The sequence below is a fragment of the Antennarius striatus genome, chromosome 18 (assembly GCF_040054535.1).
Source record: "Antennarius striatus isolate MH-2024 chromosome 18, ASM4005453v1, whole genome shotgun sequence".
Lineage (NCBI taxonomy): Eukaryota > Metazoa > Chordata > Actinopteri > Lophiiformes > Antennariidae > Antennarius > Antennarius striatus.
Window position 1 is genome coordinate 7373740 of NC_090793.1, and position 25081 is coordinate 7398820.

The following is a 25081-nucleotide window of genomic DNA, read 5'->3' on the forward strand; positions in this document are numbered from 1 at the left end:
TCTTTACAGCATGGCAGAAACAGCTGCACAGCCCTTTGGGCTTCCAGCGAGCTTTTCTTTTCTTTTCTCCTCAAATCCCTTGAAATGTTTAACTTCAACATTAGGTGTGCGCGTCCAATCCAAAAACACCAAATATAATTTCATGGCTGCAAAAGAGTTTAATGCTCCTTGTCTTCTGACATATTGAAAATAATCTCTTTCAGTCTCTCTGATCTGCTTTGTAATTTGAGCTGAAGCCTCTTGCTCACCTCCACGATTCCCCACCTCACTGTAGAATCGAGCTGTCTTAATCATTATGTGATTTTTACGTCAGTGCTTTATGCATGAGACCAAGGGCTTCACAACACTTTTGTCAGCAAACTCGTTTTGAGATGGTCCAGAATAAAAGAAGGGATCACAGCCGCAGCCATCGCCTCGGGAGGTGTACACGTTGTAAAGGCATATACTGCCACCAAGCGGAAGAAGACGTATATTATAGTTAACAGAAAATCAGGTTGACTTTGACTGTTAGAAATGACGGCATCCTTTGTTTGTTTGTTTTTTGTTTGTTTGTTTTTTGGGGACAAACAAAAACATCTTTACTTTTTTTTTTTTTAAGCCAAAACAAAACAAATAAACACAACCAAACAACCATTGTCTCAGCATTATGAATCTACCATACAGTAAAGCTGTTTGTATCCTCGCTCCTCCAGGTCACAGCAATCCTAGTGGGTCGAATCAAATGCAACTGAATCTCCTCTTTTTGGGTTTATGAAACATTTCACTTCTCATTCAAATGTTTTCCTCATTCCTGAATTGAGGGAGAAAAAAAATGACATGAACCAAAAGAGCCTTTAGGATGAAAGGAGAAACAAATCTATTTCGCCAATAAACATTAACCTGAGAGGACCCACTGTGACACCGGTGTCACACGCGCTTTGAATGTTTGTCTCTTCATTATAAAGCTTTATGTCTGATTTTAACTCGTTAAGTCCCTAAGCGACTATACTCAACATCCTGGTATCATGATACTGTGACAGTCATGTGTCTGTGACAGAAAGTGATCTTTCCAAAATAGTAATAACATAATAATTAAATAATTAAACTAAGTCTTATTGTTCTGGAAAAAAAAAACTTCAGATATGTGTTCTATATGGTCCAGTTGTTCTGTGGTATAACCCACACAATTTTCCTGCGAGGATAAATGGCTGTGGGTTGTCTAGGGTTAAAGCCGACTTTTTTCTCATCCAAATAGTCTCAGCTTGTTTTGCTGTGATGCACATTGATTGGCTGGCACCACACTTCTGTGGAAAGCACTAAAAGGTCTACTGAGGCTGTAAACTGTGACATCCCACTAGATCGAAGTTACAGTGAATGAGTAGCAGAAGACACACACATACAGACTTTTACAGGAGAAATCTCACCTTGATGTGCAGCAAAGCTTTGGTACACAATTATATATATATATATATATTTTTTTTTTTGTGTGTGTGTGTGTATTCAACTGAAAAATCATATTCTTATACATGCATTTTCTAAGGAACACTGGGTTTTGATGGGGTGTAATGGTGGATTTCTCTTGAGTGACTTTTAAGTTTTCAGTCCCCCCCCACTAAATGTTAATAGGTTGACAGGATGTCCGACTCAGAGAACATTCAATATGCAGTGTGTGCACCCTGATAAACGCTCTTAGAGGAATAGATGCCCAACATATCTGTTATTTTTGTAAATGAAGCAGTTAAGGGATGTATGATTAGTTTGAATGAAAACTAATTGAAAACTCCTCTCTCTTCTCAAACATCTCCTGTAATGCCACTGCAGACATTATTCCTGTCATCTCAGCCCAAGATAGTCCTCTAGTAATCCTCTGCAGCACTCATTTATGATCCAACACAACTTTGTCAAAAATGTTTCAGCATCACAAGAATTTAGAGATCAGAGTATCAGAGTATTTTGTTAAAGCAATGTTCAAATGAGGTTGAGAGTGCATTTCAGACATTGAGCTTTTATTAAAAGGTCTGTAATAACTAATGAGAACTGCTCTACTTATGTCGTAAAGATCCACTGTTGCTCAGTGGTCCGAAGTACTTTTTTCGGATGAAAGCAAATTTTGCATGTCATTCGGAAATCAAGGTGCCAGAGTCTGGAGGAAGACTGGGGAGAAGGACATTCCGAAATGCCTGAAGTCCAGTGTCAAGTACCTACAGTCAGTGATGGTCTGGGGGGCCATGTCAGCTGCTGGTGTTGGTCCAGTGTGTTTTATCAAGGGCAGGGTCTATGCAGCTATCAGGAGATTTTGGAGCACTTCATGCTTCCATCTGCTGAAACGCTTTCTGGAGATGAAGATTTCATTTTTCATCACGACCTGGCACCTGCTCACAGTGCCAAAACCACTGGTAAATGGTTTACTGACCGTGGTATTACTGTGCTCAATTGGCCTGCCAACTCTCCTGACCTGAACCCCATTGAGAATCTGTGGGATATTGTGAAAAGTTGAGACACCAGACCCAACACTGGATGAGCTTAAGGCAGTTATCCAAGCATCCTGGGCCTCCCTAACACCTCAGCAGTGCCACAGGCTGATTGCCTCCACGCCACGCCATTAGTGCTATCAGTTACTTAAAAAAAATTAATCTAATTATATACAGGATTTGTAATTCATTAATCTAATTAATCACATTTTAATATCATACCTGCCAAAGGCCCCAAAATAAAGAATTTGAATTCTAGGACATTACAAAATTGTAGTGCATGACTAAATAGAATACACCGAGAAGATTTGAAATCCACATTTTTATTGGTTAAGTGTGCTTTATAAACCAAATTCAAAAGAAAAAAGGTCAAGCACATCAGCAAACCAATACAAAGACAGTTAAATAAAATAATTGACAACAGACAACTCTATGTGTCCTTGAGCCAGTTGCTCAGACAAACAAGCTTGTTTACATTGTCTGAGTGTAACGCTGCCCTCTTCTTTTGAATGATATTACCTGAGAGTGAAAAGAGTCTCTCACACGGCACAGACGTGGCAGGGGTAGCCAGGTATTTGCGCGCAAGAGAGGACAGCTGTTCATAAGCTCCTGCGTGAGCTGCCCACCACTCCAGTGGACACTCATGCATTCCAATGCGAGGCTCAGCTTTGTAGCGGGCTAGAGGCCCCTGCTCCTCCTTGTCCGAGTCAGAGTCAGAGTCTGAAGACAGCAGGAGGAGGCTCTTCTTTGCTGCTGGCTCGTCCTCTGTGGGTTGAGGGGCAGCAGGTTCCGCTTTTGATCCTCGCAGCATTTCCTCAATCCAGGTCCACACCTTAAAAGAGGGAATATTAATTTGTTGCATAGGACTTTCTGACCAAAGTACTCGCAAAACACTGGTCTTCTCAGTCACACACATACCTCATCCCTCTCTTTCCTATGTATGCTCCTCAAGTCCTTGAATCGCGGGTCGAGGGCTGTAGCCACCTTCAGCCATCTTTTGTTGATGTTGGCCATATGCGAGTCTATTTCTTTTTTAAAGGTAGTCTTGAACTTTATCATGTAGGCCAGATCCTCATCAGTGGGATCCATGACCCGGTTGAGATGGCAGAGTGCAGGGAGCAACACAGAGCATGAAACATAGCTCTCACCTCCAAGCAGCTCTGTCACATATCTGCAGTGGGACAAAAATATGGCAATAATGTTCTCACATCATTACTGACATGTGTGTTTGTGTGTGTGAGTGAAAGAGACAGTGGTGTATGGGAGGGCGGGAGGGAGAGGTGAGTGTATGAAGGGGGAGAGAACGAGAGGTGAGGTTTGTGTGTGTGTATGTGTGTGTGAGCGAGAGAGAGGGACATACTTGCAGGGTTCAAGAACGAACTCCAGCTTCTGCAGCCTGTCACACTCTAGGTTGGTCAGTGCGGCGAGTTTGTGCTTCTCTGTGGCCAAAGTGGCATTCACAGCCTCGTGGTTCCTCAGATACTGTGAGATCATAGAGTGTGTCGAAATCCATCTTTCAATAATATAAAACAAAAACTCCCTTAGTTCTTGCAGGGGGGGGGGCTGTAAGTTTTGAGCAGCATGCTGCACATACAGAAGTTGCACTGAACCAAACATGCACACCCTCACACACACGCAAGGACCAAGAATACTATCCAAATATCAATTACCCCGACAGATAGTAAACAGTCTCACCTTGTGGATACGTCCTGAACCAGGGGCTCTCTGGCTTGTCCGAGGAGGGTCTGCTGCAGATGCAGTACTTCCATACTGGTAGGGCTATGCTTGAAGTGCCCAACTATTTTGCGGCACTTTGCCAGGGCGGTGTCAAAGCTGCCATCCTCAAGGCAGACTGTGATGGTTCTTTGCAGCATGTGTGCAGCACATGGGATGTGCTCGAAAGGCAGCTGACGTGCTGCTGCGACTATGTGTCTTGCACTATCGGTTCCTATCGTTGTCACTTTGTTTTCTATCTCCCATTCCTTTGTCACAGCATCAAACTGCTCGGCACACGCATCGGCATAATGACGGGTCACAGTTTTGCTCGCATTCAATGCAAAAGATTTGAGTTTCCACCCTACATCGATGAGGTGTGCGGTGACTCCCAGGTAGATATGATTGCTTACCGATGTCCAGTGATCACCCGTCAGGGCGACATGGCAGGCCCCTGCCAACAGGTCTTCTTTCCTGGTCCTCTCGTCACAGTACAGCTGGTGAATTCGTTTCATCACCGTAGTTCTCGATGGTAGCTGGAAATTAGAGTCGGATGACGCTATCTGAAACGCCTCCTTTAGGCCCTCGTCTTCCACGATTGAAATTGGCCGGCAATCAACAGCAACCCACTTAGCGATTGAGTTAGTTAGTTTGTCTGCCGTGGCTTCGCTCATCTGTTTACCAAACTTAGCAAGCGTGGGTTGGCGGAGGGAGCCCACGGTCGCACTAGCAGCAGTAGAAGTGGAACTTGTCCGGACATGTTTTGCATTTATATGATAAGTTAGACTGGAGTTACTTCGGTGATATGAAAATTCTTTTTCACAAAAGGTACAAATCACTTTGTTTTTGTTGATAGTCCCGTCTTTGTTCTTTTTATAAATAAACTTTCCGCCCAAAGGTCCGAGTGGGTTTGCCTCGCTCTCCTTTGTCGCGTCCATCTCTGTTGTCGGTCACCCTGGTTTTGAATAGTGGCGGAGGTACGAAGTGACGTCACTGCGGCCTACGGGTCCCTCAATGGGCCAAATTTAAAATGCTTGCGCATTGCCTTGCCACCCACGATTAATTAAGTTAATTTTTATAGCGCGTTAATTTGCAGTGTAATTAATTAATATAATTAACGCGTTAAATTGACAGCCCTAATATATATATATATATATATATATATATATATATATATATATATATATATATATATATATATATATATATATATATATATATATATATATATATATATATATATATATACTTGGTTGTGCCTTTCCATGTATATCAGTCAGTCCATATATATATATATATATATATATATATATATATGGAGGGACAACATGGAGGGACAAGCCCCTACACGGCATGTACCACTGTCAGATAGAGGAAGTGGCTGATATCAAGAAGACCTACCAATGGCTGAATAAAGCTGGACTGACAGACAGCACAGAGGCACTGATCATGGCAGCACAAGAACAGGCCCTAAGTACAAGAGCAATAGAGGCCAATATCTACCACAGTAGATCAAGGTGCAGGCTATGTAAAGATGCCCCAGAGTCAGTCCAGCATGTGGTAGCAGGGTGTAAGATGCTCGCCAGCTCAGCATACATGGAAAGGCACAACCAAGTAGCTGTGACGGTGTACAGGAACATCTGTACCCAGTATGGACTAGAAGTACCCAAATCCCAGTGGGACATACCACCGAAGGTGTTTGAGAATGACAAGGCTAGCTTCCAGACTGATAAACAGCTGCTGGCTAACAAACCGGACATAGTGGTGATGGACAAAGAGCAGAAGAGAGCAGTGGTGATAGATGTGGCGATTCCAGCAGACGCCAACATCAGGAAGAAGGAACACGAAAAGATTGAGAAGTATCAAGGGTTGAAAGTACAGCTGGAACAGATGTGGAAGGTCAAGGTTAATGTGGTCCCCGTGGTAGTAGGAGCACTTGGGGCAGTGACCCCCAAACTGGAAGAGTGGCTCCAGCAGATTCCTGGAACAACATCTGAAGCCTCAGTTCAGAAGAGCGCAGTCCTAGGAACAGCTAAGATACTGCGCAGAACCCTCAGACTCCCAGGCCTCTGGTAGAGGACCCGAGCTTTAGGATGACACACTGATACCACCCCACAAGGGTGAGAGGGACATTTTTATATATGGAGAGAGAGAGAGAGAGAGAGAGAGAGAGAGAGAAAGAGAGAGAGAGTGAAATACATATAACCAATTGATTATAAAATATAATGTCATGTAGCCCATTTACACCACATTGTGCAGATTTCTAAGCTCTCTTTCGTTCACATTTTATGACGCCACGTCTGACTGGATAGGTGCATTTTAGCCACGGGGTGGTGCTATGGCATCATCGTTCAGCTGAACACAGCGGGAAATCATGTGATGTTGGTTACACAGACTGTGTTCACTCATTGCTGGGAATGTGATGCTCTACCAACATGCAGCACACATAAGAACAGTATGCTGCATGACATTACATTTCTGTGTGCTGATAACAAACATTATAATCAACACAAATTTGCCAGTTAGGTCCTTTTGTCACCGCAGTCAGATTGTTTGTCCCTCCGTTACCAACGGCAGCCTCTCCACCATCATCTTTGCTGTTGCTGGCAGTCATTATTGAGGGGTGGCATGCTGTCTGTTGGACATGGTATTAGATCTGAATACTTGCTGAGGGGTAGTGTTTTGGGGGTGGACACAAAGAGGTGAATTCCCACACTGCTGTTGTGCTCCATCCACAGCTTAACTTGTGTTTGGAAACAGATTTCCTGTCCATGGTGGAGCTGGAGCTGATCCTTGGGCCTTCAAGTTGCTGTATTAGGTGTTGTTGAAGGACAGACTGGTTCAGATTGAAATGTCTTATAGCACCCATGCAATATTTTTGCTAATTTATCTCAACTGATTTTCATTTTCTGTCTGTACAATTTGGTTTGTTCAACTATGTTTTTAGCTATTCTTTTTTGACCTCCTTCTCCCTTCAGTCCTGATTTCACTTGTACAATCTCACAATGTAGCTGCCCATGACAATATTTCAAACTGGCGACGCTACTTGTGCTTTAATTGGTTATTATAGAGTGATCATTACATGAAACAGGAACTATGAGGTCCACATTTTTATTAAATTCACACTTCCCTTACTTTTGCTTGTCTTTGAGTCCATTATGGTAATCCAAGTGCAATTACAATCAGAGTTTCACAATCTATGATGGTTTAGGGCCTTTTAAATAATTATTTCAGAACCAAACCCCCAAAAGTTTAATTTCAAATTATCTTCACTGCTTAAAATTTCTAATTTAAATTGGAAACAAAAGAGAATCTATTTACATCCACGAATGCTTAACATTACATCAATCCCCACAATACATTTATGTGTTTAACCCTTAAAATAGTGAAGCTGCTGATCACTGATCTCACTTTCATTGAACAGAGAGGGAGCAAGGAACCGGTGGGGAGGGGGAGAGAGAAAGGAGATTATATCACTGATAAGAAATCACAGCAAGAAGAGTTATGAATTCACTCAAGGTGATGAACAAACTCAGTTCACACAGTGTCCCACATTATACCTGATCTTTCTGGGCTCAGTGGTAGAGAGGGCAGTAGAGCGGGTCGTCAACTGTTCTGAGATCGGCGGTTCGATTCCCGCTCCTGCCCAAAAAAACACCCAGAGGTGAGCTGACAGTGGGAGGTGTCAGCTCACCTCCGGAGCACTGCCAAGACACCCTTGAGCATGGCACTGTCCCCTCTCACAAGCTGCTCATTTGGGCGATCCACATTGGGGCTGCCCGCCACTCTACCTCCCATTGCATGCTTACAGGCACCCTTGTGTGTGGTTGTGTGTATTACAGGGGTCTGTACACACTAAGGCCCTATCCACACGATAACGTATATTTTAAAAAAGCAACTTTTTTGTTGAGTTTACGCCTTCCGTCCACACGACAACGCAGATATTCGAAACGAAAATGCAACTTTTTAAAAACACTGGCCGAGGTGGATTTATTTAAAAATGCTGGGTCTGCGTTGTCATGTGGACGGTGTATCCGCGACTTTTTAAAAACGCTAACGTCTTTCCTGCGACGAAAACCGCTGTGACGTCATATTTATGGGCCTGTGTGTTGTGACAACAAAACACGGAGGATTCTTATTGGATAAAATTTGACTCAATACTGCCACCACATGGTTTGGCATGCTTATAGCCGTCTTCGAAAATGCACTGGTGCGTTTACGTGTGGACGGAAATTTTTTAAAAACGCTGTCGTGTGGACGCGAATCGTTTTCAATGCATTTTTAAAAAGTTCTGTTTCTAAAAAAATCTGTCATCGTGTGGATGGGGCCTAATATGCAGGTGTTTGATTGACTAACAAAAAACTAGAGTGTGCATTCTTAATTTCCCTTCAAGGATTTTAACAGTGTATAAAATAAAATAAAAAGTCTTTTTCTGAGCTTTTATCTCTGAGCAGAAAGATTGCTTGATGCTTGGTGGTGAAAAATCTTACACTCTATGCAGACGATGCTGTGTTATATATCACATTTCTTTTAGCTTTAGGAATGCTGCAATGCTATCTAAAAGCCACACACTGGAATGACTAAAATAGCTACACAAAAGGTATTTGAAAGAAGCAAACACTGTATGTCAACAGCAAACTTAAAAATCGAATAACTCGAATAACATACAGTATGTATAGCTACCTCCTTTGTTCTTTATCTGCCTGTGACAAGGCTGTGTTCATCTGCTGCTGTTTAATTCAAGATTCCCAGAAACAATAAAAATCAGTGGTGTAGCTGAACCAGGGAACACATAGATATCAGAGAAGACAGCTCACTGAATATTTTAAAAGAGAAAATTTTTAGCATTTAGCTAGATTTTACCTTCAGGAAATATGAAGCGTGTGCACTGTGCTGCTGCACGACATTCAGGGTTGGGTTTTTTTATACTTGATTTGATATATTATACTCATGTTATTCCTAACCTAGTTTCTTGGTTAATAATTATTCCACATTTTATTGTCATCCTTTGTTTAGCACACACACACACACACACACACACACACACACACACACACACACACACACACACACACACACACACACACACACACACACACACACACACACACACACACACACACACACACACACACACACACACACACACACACACACACACACATTTGTATGCATGACTGGAAGATCATCCATCAAGCCTTCAATGAACTGAGGATCAAGAGAGTGTGGTCTAAATGAGAAATATTTTATTAGAAGCCATGGTGATCAGGTCTGCTTCTGATTGGATAAGGACAGACAGAGGGCTGGCCCACCTGCATTTATATATAGTAGGTGGGTGAGACTAAAAACAAAAGGACATAATGTATTTGGGAGACAGTTATAGAGCATAGGGATGGATAAAAGAGAGAGAGAGAGAGATGTTATTGGAGATGTTGACAGACACGTGGCTTCAAACAACACAGCACAGTGATTAACAATTAGTAATGGTCAACTAATCAATGCTGAGTGGCGTTATCTAGAGGCTGTATATCACTGTGGCAATTACCCATTCAACATTCTGCACATTCTATTCACACCACAAGATTTTGACATTTAGAATTTGGCATGGGCTTCATTGGCATTTGGCCTGAGCATGGATGTCTTTGTGCACTCGTTCCATTTTGTTGGACCTGCAACAGGCCGATAATGCTTCCAGCATCACCTGGCAGCAATGTTTATTGATCTGATGATGCATGCTGGGAAAAGAGATTGCTTTCAAAGGTCAACGTTAATATCAGGACGTCAACGTTGTTAACTCTGTACTATTGTGTGTTTACATGTACGCAAGATGGAATAACGGTTGTGTGAACGCATGTACCAGTGAAATGAGGTCAATATCTACATAATAAATGGCCGAGTGAATCGTTTTCCTGCAACCAAGTATTGTTTTACACTTTCAGTCCTCCAACCACAAATCTTCAATCTGTTGGCTTTTTCATATTTTCATGAACCTAGAGTATAGTAATCCCTCGTTACTCGCGGTCAATGCATTCCAGGACCAACAGCAAAAAACTAAATTCCGCGATATAGCGATGAACTATTTATTTTATTATTTATGGTAATGCAAATGTTTATGATCCCTCCCCATACTGATATTAATCCACCTTGTATCTGTATTACCTTTTCCCACACTCTTTTAGATTACGTAAAGCACTTTTAAGTGTTCCTTCAATACACGGAAGTGTGCTGCATTCCAAGACTCATGGAATGCAGCACACTTCCGGATGCTGTCGGCCAATAGCATGCGCGTACGTTATCACGTGACTACCTACTAAAAATCCATGATGTAGTGAAGCTGGGCATCTTGTGCGAATAAGGGATTATTGTAATAATAATGAATTCAGCATCCATCTATGCTATGAGAATTCCATGTGATTTTTCATTCAAATAGCCGTCAAAACATTTTTTTTCTATCATTTAGTTTGTCAGCAGGCTTTCAAAAGAAAACTCTTCATGAAGGTTTTGTTAACCGTTTCTGAGACAGCTTGCTGCTGTTGAATTATTTAAGTATTATTTGTCATCCAATGCCATTGACCTCAATTTTCTCCACTCACCTCCACTGTATAAAGGCCAGTGTAACACACCTACAGTCTTGCTGTTTTCCTCTCTGCATTTTCTCTTTCCCAGCTCTGGTGGGATCTCAGCTGTAATTCCTTTGCAGCTTGCTGCACACATCGGACGGGCCTTTGCAGAACAAGCCATTTGGGCTTTCAGCTTCTGCTTCATTGGTGCATCTCCTCAGCCTTAAAGCTACAAATGGGAGTCTTTCTTTAGAGCCTCTCTTATGGACCTTGTTGTTCCTCTGTTCCATCTGTGAAACCTTTCTACACTTCTGTTGTCGACATCTCAACACCATAAAGTTTTCGGTCCACCAGTGACTTCATCTGTCTGTTGTTATTCTCATCCCCAGACGTTCAAGCCTTCTTGAAGTGATCCGTTCATTCTATTCAAATGCAGCACTGGAGTTTCATTTGAAGCCATCCTTTGACAGGGGATCAGTGTGTGCAAGACGGAGTGCAGATTGATTTGACCTCTGTTTTCCTCTCCCTTCCCAGCTCCTCATGTTAATCCCAATTTGTGTGACAGACTCGGGGATGTGAGCTGTTATGTGGGCGTTGTGTCCATACATGACTCCACAAAGCACTGGACCTTACCGAGGCCGGGTGGGGTTGATAGATTGTACTCAACTGTCTGTCAACAGGCCAAGAAGAAAAGGAAAAAAAAGGAAAGGCTGAAGGAGTCGGAGGGATGTATTTTGACGGTGTCCCCATGAAACAAACAGCCAGACGGGGAACGAGTGGGATAGGCTGTCACTGGGAGCTGACATAACGTGATGAGCTGTCAGGCCAGTTTTGTTTTTCCTCATTAGCAAGTCCACCTCCTGAATGTTGCTTTTGTAGCCAGAAAACTAGTTTGTGGGCCTCGTCACTCGACTGGCCCATGATAACATGTGGGGCTACAAAAAACCCAATTTACCATGTGTCAAATGTTGTTGTTGTTGTGAAGGTGCCTATCCTAATGGAGGTGGAGAAGGTTGGTGTGTTAAATGAAAGTTTACTACAATGGGGGGCAGACTAAAAACCCCATTAACCTGTGATTACAGAACTTTCATCACAGGAAAATAACGTCACTCAAGACAAATGATTAATTATTGCATAGTTAAAGAGTGTGTGACTGTTTTTGGGTGACGTCCTACTTTATGAGATGTTATGTGTGTGTGTGTGTGTGTGTGTTTGTGTGTGTGTGTGTGTGTGTGTGTGTGTTTCTCTCTCATTGCCTTTGGACGGGGTTGTTCGAGATGGATTGGATGCTCACCGGTTGAACATTGTCTACAACAGAAAACCCTACGGCGGTTGACAGATCACGGCATGACTGAGTAGGAGGGGTGGGTGAGTGGGAGGTGAGGTGGGGGGGTGGGCGGGAAGCACCAATCTATTATCTATCATTCCCTGTTTGAGTCAGACACAACGCTCATGCACGTTTGAGTGTGAGGGGAAATGCATGCGGGCGCACAAAGAGAGTATATACAAGTAGGAGCAGTCAATCTCTGTCTCTCGGACGCACACTTGATGAAGCGCAAGCAATAATGATGCTCTTACTTATTCGGCGCTGAGCAGAAGCTCCTCTTTGTGCTATTGTGATTAATGGCGACTAAAACGCTTCTATCTCAATGGAACGAATGTGAACTAACGATTTGTTAATCAAACTAAAATACTCCAAACAAATCATGTTTTCACTACATCTCAGCGAGGAGAAATGAAGCATGATCACTCTTCTTCTTCCTCTCTCCTCTCCCTTCCAGTGTGCGAGTTGCTTTCACGTCTGTTTTGCGTGACTGTTTCCACGTGTCGGTCTTTGTCGCGCAAACACGCAGCGAGCTTTTTTTTTTTTCCTTCGTTTTTTCTCTCCAAGGATCTGCGTTCTGATGACAAGGGGCAGGTGCCATCAGTCTCAGCATCGTTGACAGATTAAAGAGAGTGTCGCATTTAGCTCCCACCTCGTCTCCCTGTTTGACCTCTTCTAGTCGAGTTGCTCTCTCCAAACTCTTGTCTTCTCATGAGAGTTTGACCCAACGCTCGCCTTCAAACTTTTTTTTTTTTATAGTCGTCTTGTTGAATGGCTTGTAGGCAGCAAGAAGTTTTCATGGCTTAAAAAATACTCCAGTCCGAGCAGCTGTTCTTTTGTAGCATCTTGCTTTTACTTGTGCAGCCCTTAAAAACTAAAACATGAGGCAAACCTAACCAGCCTAGTGCTTCCAACACGATGAACCTATTTTTTCTATGGCCTCTTGAGCTGTGACCTAGAAACTACTTCTATGGCTGTGACTCACTGGTATGGCCTGACCCTCTATTGGGGAACACTGGTCCAGAGCTCATATGTATTCAGACCTGGCTCTGAACTCATATTGTCAATGGCCGGTGCCCAGACTCCTGAAGATGGATGAAGCTAGAGCCCAGCCTAATAACCAGTCTATCCCCCCAGGGTGGGTGTAGCACTGCATTCTGTCACCTGGGTTTCTGCACTGTCTCCATATTGTCTTAGCCATTTCATTTTCATGCATTTGCGCTCACAACCTTCTTCATCTCTAAGAAAGCCAACTCTTTCCCTTTATCTCTTCCTCACTTTCTTTTTGTCAACCAATGAAATCAAACAGCCATTTTTTTCCAATAACAAACTAAACCTCTCTTGCGCTCTTCTCTACATAAAATGCCCTTCGCCTTTTCATCTTTGAAAGGTCTTCCTTGTTTACGACGGGTTCTCTCTGTTCGCAGTGTCGTCGTCAGCGCACAGAACAAAGCGCTCATCATTTTTCCTGCTCAATTGAGAAACAGTGTTTTTCTTTCCACCGACCGAATGGGAATCAGAAAACAGGAGACAGAGAGGAGAAATGTAAAGGTCATAGCACATTGGTCATGGAGAGACAGACGCTAGTTGGATGTTTACAGGTCAAAAGTGCAACAACCTTTGGGGTTGGCTCACTGAATGCAGAGAATGGAAAAGAATTTAATCAAACAGGAATCAGAGATCATCCTTTTGTGGAAAGGAGCTCTTTTAAATTTTTTTTTTTATTGTCTTCAGTCTGGTCTGAAGTGGTGAATGTGGAGGAATGAGGAGAACAAAATAGAGCTGGGATACTGCACTTGCTGGCTTAACCACACACACACACAGACACACACACACACACACACACACACACACACACACACACACACACACACACACACACACACACACACACACACACACACACACACACACACACACACAAGAAAAAATCAGGACAGAGAATGAGAGCCTCTCCACCGTGTGTTTGGGCTCAGTATTGTTATTGGGCCGAGGCTCTCGAGCTGAAGTGGACGAGTGATTGTGCGGCTTTGTGTGGATCATTATCAGAGTGCTGTGTGGGTGAAAGACGCCATCCACATTTGTATTATACAAGTGTTTGTCTCTGTGCATTGAGAGGAATGATATGCCACAGCAGCAATGCTGTTGTTCGTACCTCCCCTGATACATACGTCTTCCTGACCCCCCCCTCCCCTCTCCCCTCTGAGCCATCCCCCCCTGGGGTGCAGACAGCAAACAAGGACAGATTGCTTCATGCTTCTCCTGTATTCTGAGATGACCTGTGGAGTCATAGGAGATGGCGGCTGCTCTGATAAAAAAAAAAAAAAAAAAAAAAAGGCCAGGTGGCTATCGTCAACCATCAAAGCAGCCAGCACCAGAGGCCGTGGTACATTTGCCCCAGTTCATCTGTGACTTTTTTTTGTGACATTTGGAACAACCATTCAGTGAAAATGATTCACTTTTTTATTTGCAAGAAATTTAATTCTTTTCACCAGGAAAGCAAAGACTTGAAATGAAAACGGCACAAACGATGAGTATTTTTGGAGGAAATAATCTGTGAATTGTCTGATAGCGCAAAGTAGGTAAAAGTCTGGGTTAAAAATCTGGGCCAGTGTGCGGTGTGGGAACAGCGCTGAAGTATTAGGCCATCCAGTTGCCCCAGGTATAACAAGGCCCACACCGGCTGTAGATCTCCATCCCAATTCTTCAGCTCCGGGGACTCGAGGGAGCTTTTCCAGCCACAGACAGGTGTAAGGTTCTGGTCTACAAGGAGGCAAATACCCCCTTCTTCTGCTGAGACAGACCGCGGCCCTCCGTGCCCCTGTGGGGGGAAAAGCCCATTGTGAGCACCATCTGTTGAGGCACACGCTCATACAAAAGAAGAGACAGGGAGAGAGCTTGTGTGTAGAGACCTGTTCAATATCATTAGGAGGCACAGTTGAATTTGCTGAAAGCTATTAAAGAACATTCCTTTTACAAATGGGATTTTGCGTGCTAAAAGACCCTGTGTTAGTCTCAGACATTCAGTAGTTAGGGTTTGGGATGGGGGGGGGGGTTCTGATTTAGCAAACAATCTGTCAGGCTTTTATTTATCAATAACAATAGAGAAAACACAGGTCTCAGCTGGATTTAAGGACTTGTAGTTCTGAAAGATGTTCTTATGGATTTTGTGATGAAAAAGATTTGACGCTCCTTAGTTAGGATCTTATTTATTGTTGCACATACTTTGTGAAGAAGCCATATGGGACATCACAGAGAATGAAAAACTGCTCAGCTGTACTTTCAGCCATCCACCGAGAGGACACGGGGGTATTAGATGGTTTCTCAGAGGAGCTGGGTTCGGGTTTTTTTTGGGGGGGTTGCGGTATTTTCATCCACCCGACAGGTGGCGCTATTTGCCGTCAACTGAAACGGACGCTGCTTCAAATGGGTCAAGGAAAAGTTTTGTGTTTTGACAATATGAGGTGGGCGGAGCGGAGGGAAGGTGATTGGCTGGTGAGTTTCGCTTTCTGGCCGGTGATTGGACCCGGCTGTCTAAGGGGGGCTGTGACAGGACGATGTTGGGTCCGCCACCAACACCGTCTCTACCTCCCCCTCCCGCTTCCCTCACACCCCACATCCCTTCCGCTCCGTTCTTCCCTTGTGCTGATTGTCACACATTGTTTACTACGGCTTGAAATGTGACTCACAACACAGTCTCTCTACCGGAGTACCGCTCTGACAACCAAAGGGATCCTTTTTGACGCGTCTTGGTTAATTTGGGGACAAGGCTGTGGAGAATACCCTTCCACCATGCCAGCGGATTTGTTTGCGCTTTTAAGCGTACTGGTCGTCACATCTTCTGCAATGGAAGGTAAATTAAAGAGATTGGGATTTTTTTTAAATTAATTATTTTTTTTTCTTGTTGTAAATATGGAAAACTGTCCTTCTTGGAAGTGGGGTTCCGTGGGGAGGACGGGCAGCAAGCGCTGCTCCTTCTCGCCTTTGGGATACAGGGATGCCATCCCTACACGTGGATCGCAGTCGTTGTTTCTCCGCCTGTGTTTCCAGGGTTCCCGGTCTCGCTGTGTGCTGTCACTGCTGTCACTGGTGCGCGTCTGGAGCGATGCTCAGTTTTAAATGTAGGGTAGCATACTGGAGTTAATTAGTAGCTTCACATGAACGCAGATCGTTGTTTTCCCACTCTTTACTCCCGAACGGAGTAAAGAGTGGGAAAACACTCTTTATTTCTTGATGGAAAACAAGACTAGATTGTGAAGAATTCATGTCACGTTTTTTTTTCTTCTTCTTTCTCTTCCTTCTATTAAATCAGACATATAAGACATCTCTAATTCAAGCCCCCTTTAAGATTCTGTGACATTTTGTATTGCTCAGACAAACTCTCTTGGGTGTGGGTTGCTGTGATTTTAAATCTGTATTGTCTTCTCCGTTCAATGGATCTTTTTTTACATTCTTGGACATCAAGCGCTCATGTAATAAATGGCTGCTTCTACCCTCTACTCACATTGTCCCTGTATGCTTTTTTTTTTCTTTTCCCTTCTCATTGTCCATCTCTCTGGCTTTGTCTTTCAGCATATCCTCCTCTTTCCTCTTTTTCTTTCTCCCTTACACACACACACACACACACACACACACACACACACACACACACACACACACACACACACACACACACACACACACACACACACACACACACACACACACACACACACACACACACACACACACACACACACAGGACAAGCTGCGATGTCACTGGTAGCTGGTATCTCCTCAGTTAAACATGTTTTTCATTTCCGCTGTGGGACCCTGGGGAACGAACAGTGAGCTGTAGCTTCAGCCGCTGGCTGCTGGATGGATATCCTGGCAGTGTCATGGACATATATATATATATAGTGTCTTCTCTCATTTTATTGTACAGTAGCTCATCCTCTCCAACATAAACACACCGGTTTCCCGTCACCATCTGCGTCCACTCCCTAAAAACACGGATAAGTAAATTAGAAGCACAAATAATGGCTTTTCTCTTTAATCACTTACGACTCTGGTCCTGTTCCCATCCCATGCTGTGCTCTGTAATTTGGCAGTGGCTTTTCTTGTTTGTGCTCATCAGATTTCAACACAGCGATGGATTAAAAGTTCAAATGTTTTCCCAGTGTGATATAATGGTGACAATGACAGTTCGGATAGATGAGTGGAGGTCTCGAGGGGAGGAGTGCATTTGCTCAAATAGAAAAGGGTGTGAGATTTCTCCTCTAAAAGATGGGATTAAAAAGAAACAGATGGGCAGGGAGATAGCTCCGGAGTTACCCCGGTACCAGGGCTGAAAGTGATTTCCTTGTTTGGGCTACTAATTGAAAGGAGATTGTCCCATGGGCAGCTTAAATTCTTCCCCGATCTGAGCAACAATCTGTTGCTTTTTCATTTTTCTGTGTCTTTGTGTGGTTGTGAGTGCTTTTGGGGTGTGAGTGTGAGAAAGACTAGAGCTATTGATCTGATTATGAGTCCAAATCATCCAATACTGTCAGAGATCCGTAGCCTGAGTTTGTAACTTTAGTGTAAGGATTAACTCGGACCATATGAGCATCCACTTGAATTGATTTGATCCTCCTCAGACACACACATGCACAGAGTAAACAAGATTCACGTCATTAATAAAGGAACTCCTGAACTGTGAGATGAAAATCATTCAGTAATTCAATAGTCTTAGTGTGATGGATTTATGGTGGGCAGAAAAATGAGAAGGGGAGTGGGAGCTTGAGGGGCAGGGTGAAGGGGTGTGTGTGTGTGCGTGTGTGTGTGTTTAAAGGTCTGCATGAGGATCGCTGTATTTTAAATGAGAGTGAGATGGTTTAAAAAATTTAGCAGGAACTTAACTTTCCGTCAGAATCACAATCCCGCACGCAGAGAGACTGGATATCTCTTAATTTCCTGAAAAGTTATCGAAGGGGCAGTATGACCTAAAGCAAAGGCCTCACGGGAATAGAGATTGAAGATGTGGATTTGATGGCATTAGAAAAAAAAAGAAATATATGGAGCTCATTTGTCTCCTTTCAGTTTCTTTCCATCATCTTTCCCTTCTATTACCTTGTTCCTCATTTTTTCTGTCTTCCATAATTGTCTTCACTAATCTCACAATTCTCTCGTTCTCCCTTCCCTTCCCTCACGCTCACTCTCTTCCAGTGATGTATGGATGTTTTTTTTTTTTTTCCTTGCCAACAGCAGCAGTAATTCTCCCCTACTTACGGAGCCATTGCTTATTTGTGTTTGCCCTTAAACCAATTAGGCTTAGATAAGCCCGCTCATTTAATGGCCTGGAACTGGGTGGCGGAGGTGAAGAAGAACGGAGGGAAAGGGGATGAAATAGAGGTTGAAAGACAGAACAGGACTGTGGGAGGAAATATGATGAGAGGAGGGAGGTCGGCGATTTTGAGAAATGAGACAGTATGTGTTTTATAAATGAGTAGCCTCCATCTGTAAATGAATACTGGGCTGTCAAACGCTTGTACCATGTCACCAAAAACATCATTCAGTATAAGGTAATAACAGTAATATGTTGCAATTAGTTCCTAAGGATGCTAAGTAAGTACCTATGTAATACTGTAGTAATGACTCCTCCTCACTGGCCGAGTAGACTTGACACTAGAACTCCCAAAGCAGTCATTTTGACTGCTTTCAAAATGTAATATGTCATATCTTGGTTTCAAAATCACCTATGTACCAATCGTATCCTGAATTTTCCTAAATGTGTGTATATTTTATTCTGACATTGTTTCATCATTAAAATTTCAAGACACAAAAAAGATCTGAGTGTTTCTACCTAGAACTCCCATAGGAAGTCATTTAGACTGCTCAGGCAATATTCGTATATAATTTGGATTATCATTAAAAATATTTAAGACTAAATTAATGGAATAGGCAGAAACACATCAGGACACTAAATTAAAACTATAACGATTGAGCATTTTATTTATTTAATTGACAGAACATGACTTCTCTGCAATTACATATTCAAATTTGAACTTTGAAATAAAAACAAATATATATGTGTTAAAAAAAACCCGCCAAATGTATCCTGGTTCAAAATAGGTTTGTGTCAACATTGCCAGCTAGCTGGAGACATTGCTGTTACGATGCCAAGATGGCTTGCTCATGGCTCCCAATCAGTCAGTCAACACAGGTAACCTGTACCTTCCATCTGCAGCTACCACTACCTGGTGACATTTGACACAATTATTCTTTGATTTATTTTTCTTACACATTCTTCACTTGGCACTGCCTTCTCCTCTCCATCTTCTGCTGCTTCGAACAGGGCTCTTCCATCATCATTTGTCAGGCTTTTGTTTTCATGTGTCCTGAGCTAAGTTCATTTGCGAGTCGCATTATGAGGTTCTTCTGTGACATGATCTTATTTGTGCATTTATTGAACAGGATCGAAGAGTTTATAGCAGCCAGGTCAAGAATATGGTTTTGAAACCATGAATATTATGAGACACCACCAATGGCCATCTTCATGTAGCAGCTTACACTGACTATTTCCTCCCCATTTGATCAAGCACATCTACTCCCAACCTTGGTTCTGTTGTGTTACTGTACGTAACAGTCTCCAGTTTAGCCTCATGGCCACTTGTGATGTTGACAGCTGTGTGGATTGTGATTTGAATGGAGACATTTTTCCTTGGTTAGCATTGATAGATTGTTAGGGTTGCACTGTCACATTTCAGCACCTCTTTAGTGTGCAGGGCCCTTTGTTCATTTACAGATGGAGGAAGCTCTTGTCTACTCTTATTTACTGGACTAACCATGCTGGGTTTCTGGGAATTTAGTGCCTTGGAAAGTTTAAGAGAGGTAAAGAAGTTATCAGTGGTGATATTTCCTCCCCTCAACACAGGTTACCTATGTTGACTGCCATAAGCAAAATAACTTGGCGTTGTAACAGCAGTGTCTCAAGCTGGCTGGCGGCTGTTACAACATTATTGAATGTTCATCATAGTTAATAATTTTCATTGTTAAGGTCTGATGATGACACCAATCTATTTTGAACCAGGATACTTTTTTTCCCCCCACAGTTTGAATTTGGATGTGTAATTGCAGAGAAATTATGTTGTGTCAATTAAATAAATAAAAAATTCAGTCATCATAGTTTTAATTTTATGTGCTGATGTGTTTTTACCTATTCCGCCAGTTTATTCTTTGATATTTTAATGATAATCCAAATTATATACAAATAATGTATCAAAATGACTGCCTATGGTAATTCTAGTAGTTGTAGAATCCTTGTACACCAAGTGTTAATATAGAGCATTTTGGCTTCTTTGAAAAAAAAACCTAATGTGTAGTTTTTAATTTCTTCAATTAGGGATCTGTCAAAAGTAAATCAAGTTAACAGGTAGCATTGGATGAGGGGAGTTTTCTTCATTGTTAAACAGCCATTGTGGTGGATGACTGACATGGTGAATGCTTTAACGTTCACAGATAGACGTTTTATTAGTGTTACATTTGGGCACAGTAACATAATTCCTTCCTGATTTTCCACCAGGACTTTTCAAGTCATGGCAACAGATGGCAAGTGTGCACAAGTTATGCGGGAATTTCAGTGTTATCCTATAGTGGTCTTTTTAAGTTACCAATGTTACACGTAGCTCACATACAGGTACACAAATTATCAGCGCTAGTGTGAAAGATCAGGGGAAGCAGTGTTCAAGGTTCCACTGCTCTGCTGAAGTTTAAAAAAAAAATAATTATTTTTAAATTTCACATATCATATGCACATTATTAAAAATGTTAATAGTTTAATAGAATGTTTGAATTTCATCCAGTTGTCAGCAAGATTAAACAAAAACCGACAGACTTTCATGAAGTTTGTTTGGCTGTTGGGTACGTATGAAAGAGGAACCAGTGGAAAGGGGTAGATTTTTTTTTTCCTTTCTTTAACTTTGCAAGATTTTTATTTTCAACGTTTCTGTCTATTATTACTATTATTATTATTATTATTTATACCTGTTGGATTTTGATGAAGTCTGATTAGACGGTTGGGCATAAAGCAACAAAGCAACCGGTGAAATGGAATAAATCCAGATTTTCCGGTGGATCCAGATTAAGTGGTGGAGTCAGGAAGTGTTCTTGGTTTTTTTTTTTTTTTTAAAAGAACTCCCATTTTCTTTTTCTTGAGTGAAAACCCAGATTTTTTTGAAATTGTTCAAATAGGATAGCCATGGAGGATGCAAGTGGATGATTGTATCAATTGAAGAATACGCCCACTGGAGCAGAAAATGCTGACTCCTCAGGATCAGCTATTTTCCTCTACAACAAAAGTGATTGATGGATCAAACTACAAGGGGTATGTTTTCATGGTTAAAAGAAAGTAAAACTGATGCTGCTCATAAACAGGAATGCAACTTGTGATGAGAATGAACCTTTAAGAGGAAATGCTCAGTCTCGGGGGTTTGCGGTCTCTGTTTTTCAAATATAATATCGTCAACACCAATATATCGTGACATCTACTCTTGGAAGGTAGCTATAGTCCTGCGTCTCTGTCCGGCCACCATCCTGCTTTAATTTATCATGGTTTGGAAAGGCTCACGAGGCGTTGAGAAAAGTAAGTTGAAGTAGGGGGCACAGTAGATGATTGACAACTCTCTGCCTCCCTCAGACATGAAACAAGAACCACTCAATCCTTCTGATTTCTTAGCTGTTTTGGAAATGTCACTTTTTATTTTAAAGGATTCAACAAAATCAGAGCACGACAAATCACACTGCAGAAGGCAACCCAGGCTGGCCAAACATCCATCTAATCAGTCTCAAATGATTCTCTGTTGTTTCACAGACTATAATCTAATAGTGAAAGCAGGGCCTGTAGTGATATGGGCTGGCACTGCTACGCAATGATGTAAGAGGTGTATGCGTGTGAGCTCACCAGCTGTGCAGAGGAGACAGCCTGTGAAAAGAGTCATGTTGAGTCTCTAATGGATGTGAATGCGAGATCGCTCTTTTCCAGTGCTCTTATTTCAAATAGTTAGTGGAAAAGCATGAAAATAGGAGCCTCACAAAGGCTCCTGTGGGTTGAGGTGAATCATGTGTGTGTATGTTTGAGTGTGAGAGAGCACTCACATGAGCGTACAAGTGTATTTCGGCCAAGGACGGCAATGCTGACCCAGGACCACCTGACGTAGAATTCAATTTTCCACTCATTTTCTACACTGTTGTATGTGTTGTCTGTTTGGGTGCCTCTGCCGTCAGTGGAGCGCTGAAGCCATTATGGTTTGCAGGGGCAGCAGACATGGCCCCATCCTATAATGGAGGCTTTATTTTGCGCACAGTGAAAAGATTACTCAGTGTTAAGGTGTGCTTACGTGGCCTAGTCATCTATGACGACCCCCAGTGCAAACCCCCGCCTGCAGCTCATGTACCTGCAGTGCTGTAAATCTGTTGTGCTGCATTTCTCTCTAAAAAATGTTGTGCTCATGAAGGAGGCGAGGCTGGAATCTGTGGTCTGTGCAGCTTTTTTCATTCGCGATATGAGTTTTCACATTGTGCAGCATACACTGTGGAAAACCGTGTAGTCGGATAATACGATCCTTTGGTTCTGTTTCTATCTTTTTCGCAGACGGACACTCTTGCATCTAATGCACGCGCACGTGCACACACACACACACACACACACACACACACACACACACACACACACACACACACACACACACACACACACACACACACACACACACACACACACAGTCCCCCTTCTGCTAACCTTACCCCAGAGACATCCGAGCCCTGGGAAGGCCAGATGGTGGACGCAGGTTGGGGGCTGGTATGCACGTGCATTTTTTGTGTCTCAGCAGGAGAATGATTGGTACAAACTGTACTTGGTGTGTAGCTCTATACACATTTGTGTGTCTTGTTCCATTCCAAGAGTTTTGGACTTGTTTTATTTCATCTTTATTTTATGGCGTCTGCTGCGATGCCTTCAGGTGTCTTCTACAAATTTTTATTCCACCACAGATTTGCAGCAAAGATGCAATCAGTGGGGTAAGGTTAGGTTAGGTTCCAACGGTTTTTAGATTCGTGCTTGGCCCTTGTCAGAGCAGGTGGCCTGGGGGGGGGGGCGTAAGGCCTTATCTGTCCAGTCGGCAGCAGGTCTGCTTATTCCCAACCAACGGCATCAGAGACAGATGATGGATGGTTGGATAGATAGATACTTTAGTAATACAAGAGGAAATTGCTTATATCCAGTGTGTTTTCACACACATTCTGGAATTCACACATTCACCAGAAAGCACATCAAACAGAAATGCATATAAATAAATACTACATAAATGAATACACAAACAGAAAAACATTGACACTACAGGACAGATACTACACAACAAGACAGTATTAAGAAAAATTCAATCCATAAAGTAAAAGTACAAAATGTTGAAAAGTAGAAAAGTCAATAGATAGCAGGGAGCCCACGTAGTGGTCAAAGCCACATTTTAGGCCATGTCCACACATAGCACGTATTCCTTTAAACAAATATTTTTCACATCCCCTTAGAAAAAAATCAGGACCACATGACATTGTTTTAGAAAAATCTCAGTCCACACATAACCCCACAAGTGCGTTGTTAAACGTAAGCATACTAACTCCGTAACTACTTCGACAACGACGGGAGTGAGGACCGGGACATACGGAAATTCGCATCATTCCTCCTAGAGAACGACTTCCACCTCCCACCAGCTGGCAGGGCCTCCCAGTCTGACCTAAAACTGGCATCGGTGATTTTGGCGAGGAACGTGAAAGAATTAATCAGTGAATCTTCTCCTTTCGGCTCTTCCCTTCAGGGGTCGCCACATTGAATCAGTTGCCTCCATCTAACCCTGTCTTCTGCATCCTCTTCTCTCACACCAACTACCTTCCTGTCCTCTTTCACTACATCCATAAACCTCCTCTTTGGTCTTCCTCTAGGCCTCCTACCTGGCAGTTCAAAACTCCTTCTATATTCACTATCTCTCCTCTGGACATGTCCAAACCATCTCAGTCTGGCCTCTCTGACTTTATCTCCAAAACCTCTAACATGTGCTGTCCCTCTGATGTACTAATTCCTGATCCTACCCATTCTACACACTCCCAAAGAGAACCTCAGTATCTTCATCTATATTCTCAAAGAATGAATCAGTGAATGAATGAATGAATTCTGTTGCCCTTGTTCCTAAAAATCAGGGTTCCATGGAGAACGCGATGAGGACTATCCTACAAATGTAAATCATTTGTTACAAATGAGGTGCATCGTAACAAAAGAAAAACAACAACAACAAAGATAGAGATGGGGAAATTAAGAAATATATACTAAATATAAACTTTATGACTCTAATATGACTCTTATACGTCGGAAAACAGCCGACCTTTGTCTGTGCTCAATGTGAGGCAGCAGCACTTGTGCTTTCAACAACAAGATGGCTAAAAACATCTGGAAAATTGTTGCCACCAAGACGGTCTTAATGATGCTTGTATATGTAGACATGGGTCACACACAGGTCACCTACACCCCTTTTCTGGGAAATTCATTGTACCCCCTGATGGCCATTGGCACAAAGGAGGATCTCAGCCTCTCTGTTGAGGAGCACTGTGACAGCAGTCTACCACTGAAGGAACTCCTCTTCTGGGAGAAGGTGGTGTGTACGGAGTGGTTGGTGTTCTCTGTTGAGGAGCACTGTGACAGCAGTCTACCACTGAAGGAACTCCTCTTCTGGGAGAAGGTGGTGTGTACGGAGTGGTTGGTGTTCCCTTTGATTTCCCTGACTTGGAGCATGGTTGTGTTTTCTAGAACTGTCTCCACAGAGTCCAAGCTCTGACTGACCACTGAACTCCCACTGCAGATAGCTCTGTTAAGGCATTCTATGTCCCTTTTCTTGGCCCCACCACCCCAACATTTAATGACTTAGGACAGCACACTTGACACAACGGAATGGGATAGAACATGTAAAGGAGCTCAGATCAGATGAAGGTCAGTCTCCTCAGGAAGTGCATCCCACTCTGCCCCTTCCTGT

At 42.7% G+C, this 25081-nt stretch overlaps 2 protein-coding genes across 3 annotated transcripts in view; one reads left to right on the forward strand and one right to left on the reverse strand.

The window, feature by feature from the left end:
* Positions 1 to 2880: 2880 nt before the first annotated feature.
* LOC137612448 (E3 SUMO-protein ligase ZBED1-like) lies at positions 2881 to 7961 on the reverse strand. Its single transcript, XM_068340981.1, has 5 exons — positions 7858 to 7961; positions 4146 to 4889; positions 3811 to 3963; positions 3369 to 3621; positions 2881 to 3282 (listed from the first exon to the last, which is right to left on the reverse strand). The coding sequence occupies exons 1-5, from the start codon at positions 7959 to 7961 to the stop codon at positions 2881 to 2883; spliced, it is 1656 nt and encodes a 551-aa protein (XP_068197082.1).
* Positions 7962 to 15671: 7710 nt separating this feature from the next.
* The window catches only part of LOC137611953 (ephrin type-B receptor 1-B), a 168561-nt gene continuing 159151 nt past the window's right edge, over positions 15672 to 25081 (forward strand). For both annotated transcript variants that reach the window (XM_068340180.1, XM_068340181.1), the window contains exon 1: positions 15672 to 15900. In XM_068340180.1, coding sequence (XP_068196281.1) covers positions 15840 to 15900 — 61 coding nt within the window. In that variant the 5' untranslated portion in view covers positions 15672 to 15839. The remainder of the gene's footprint in view (positions 15901 to 25081) is intronic.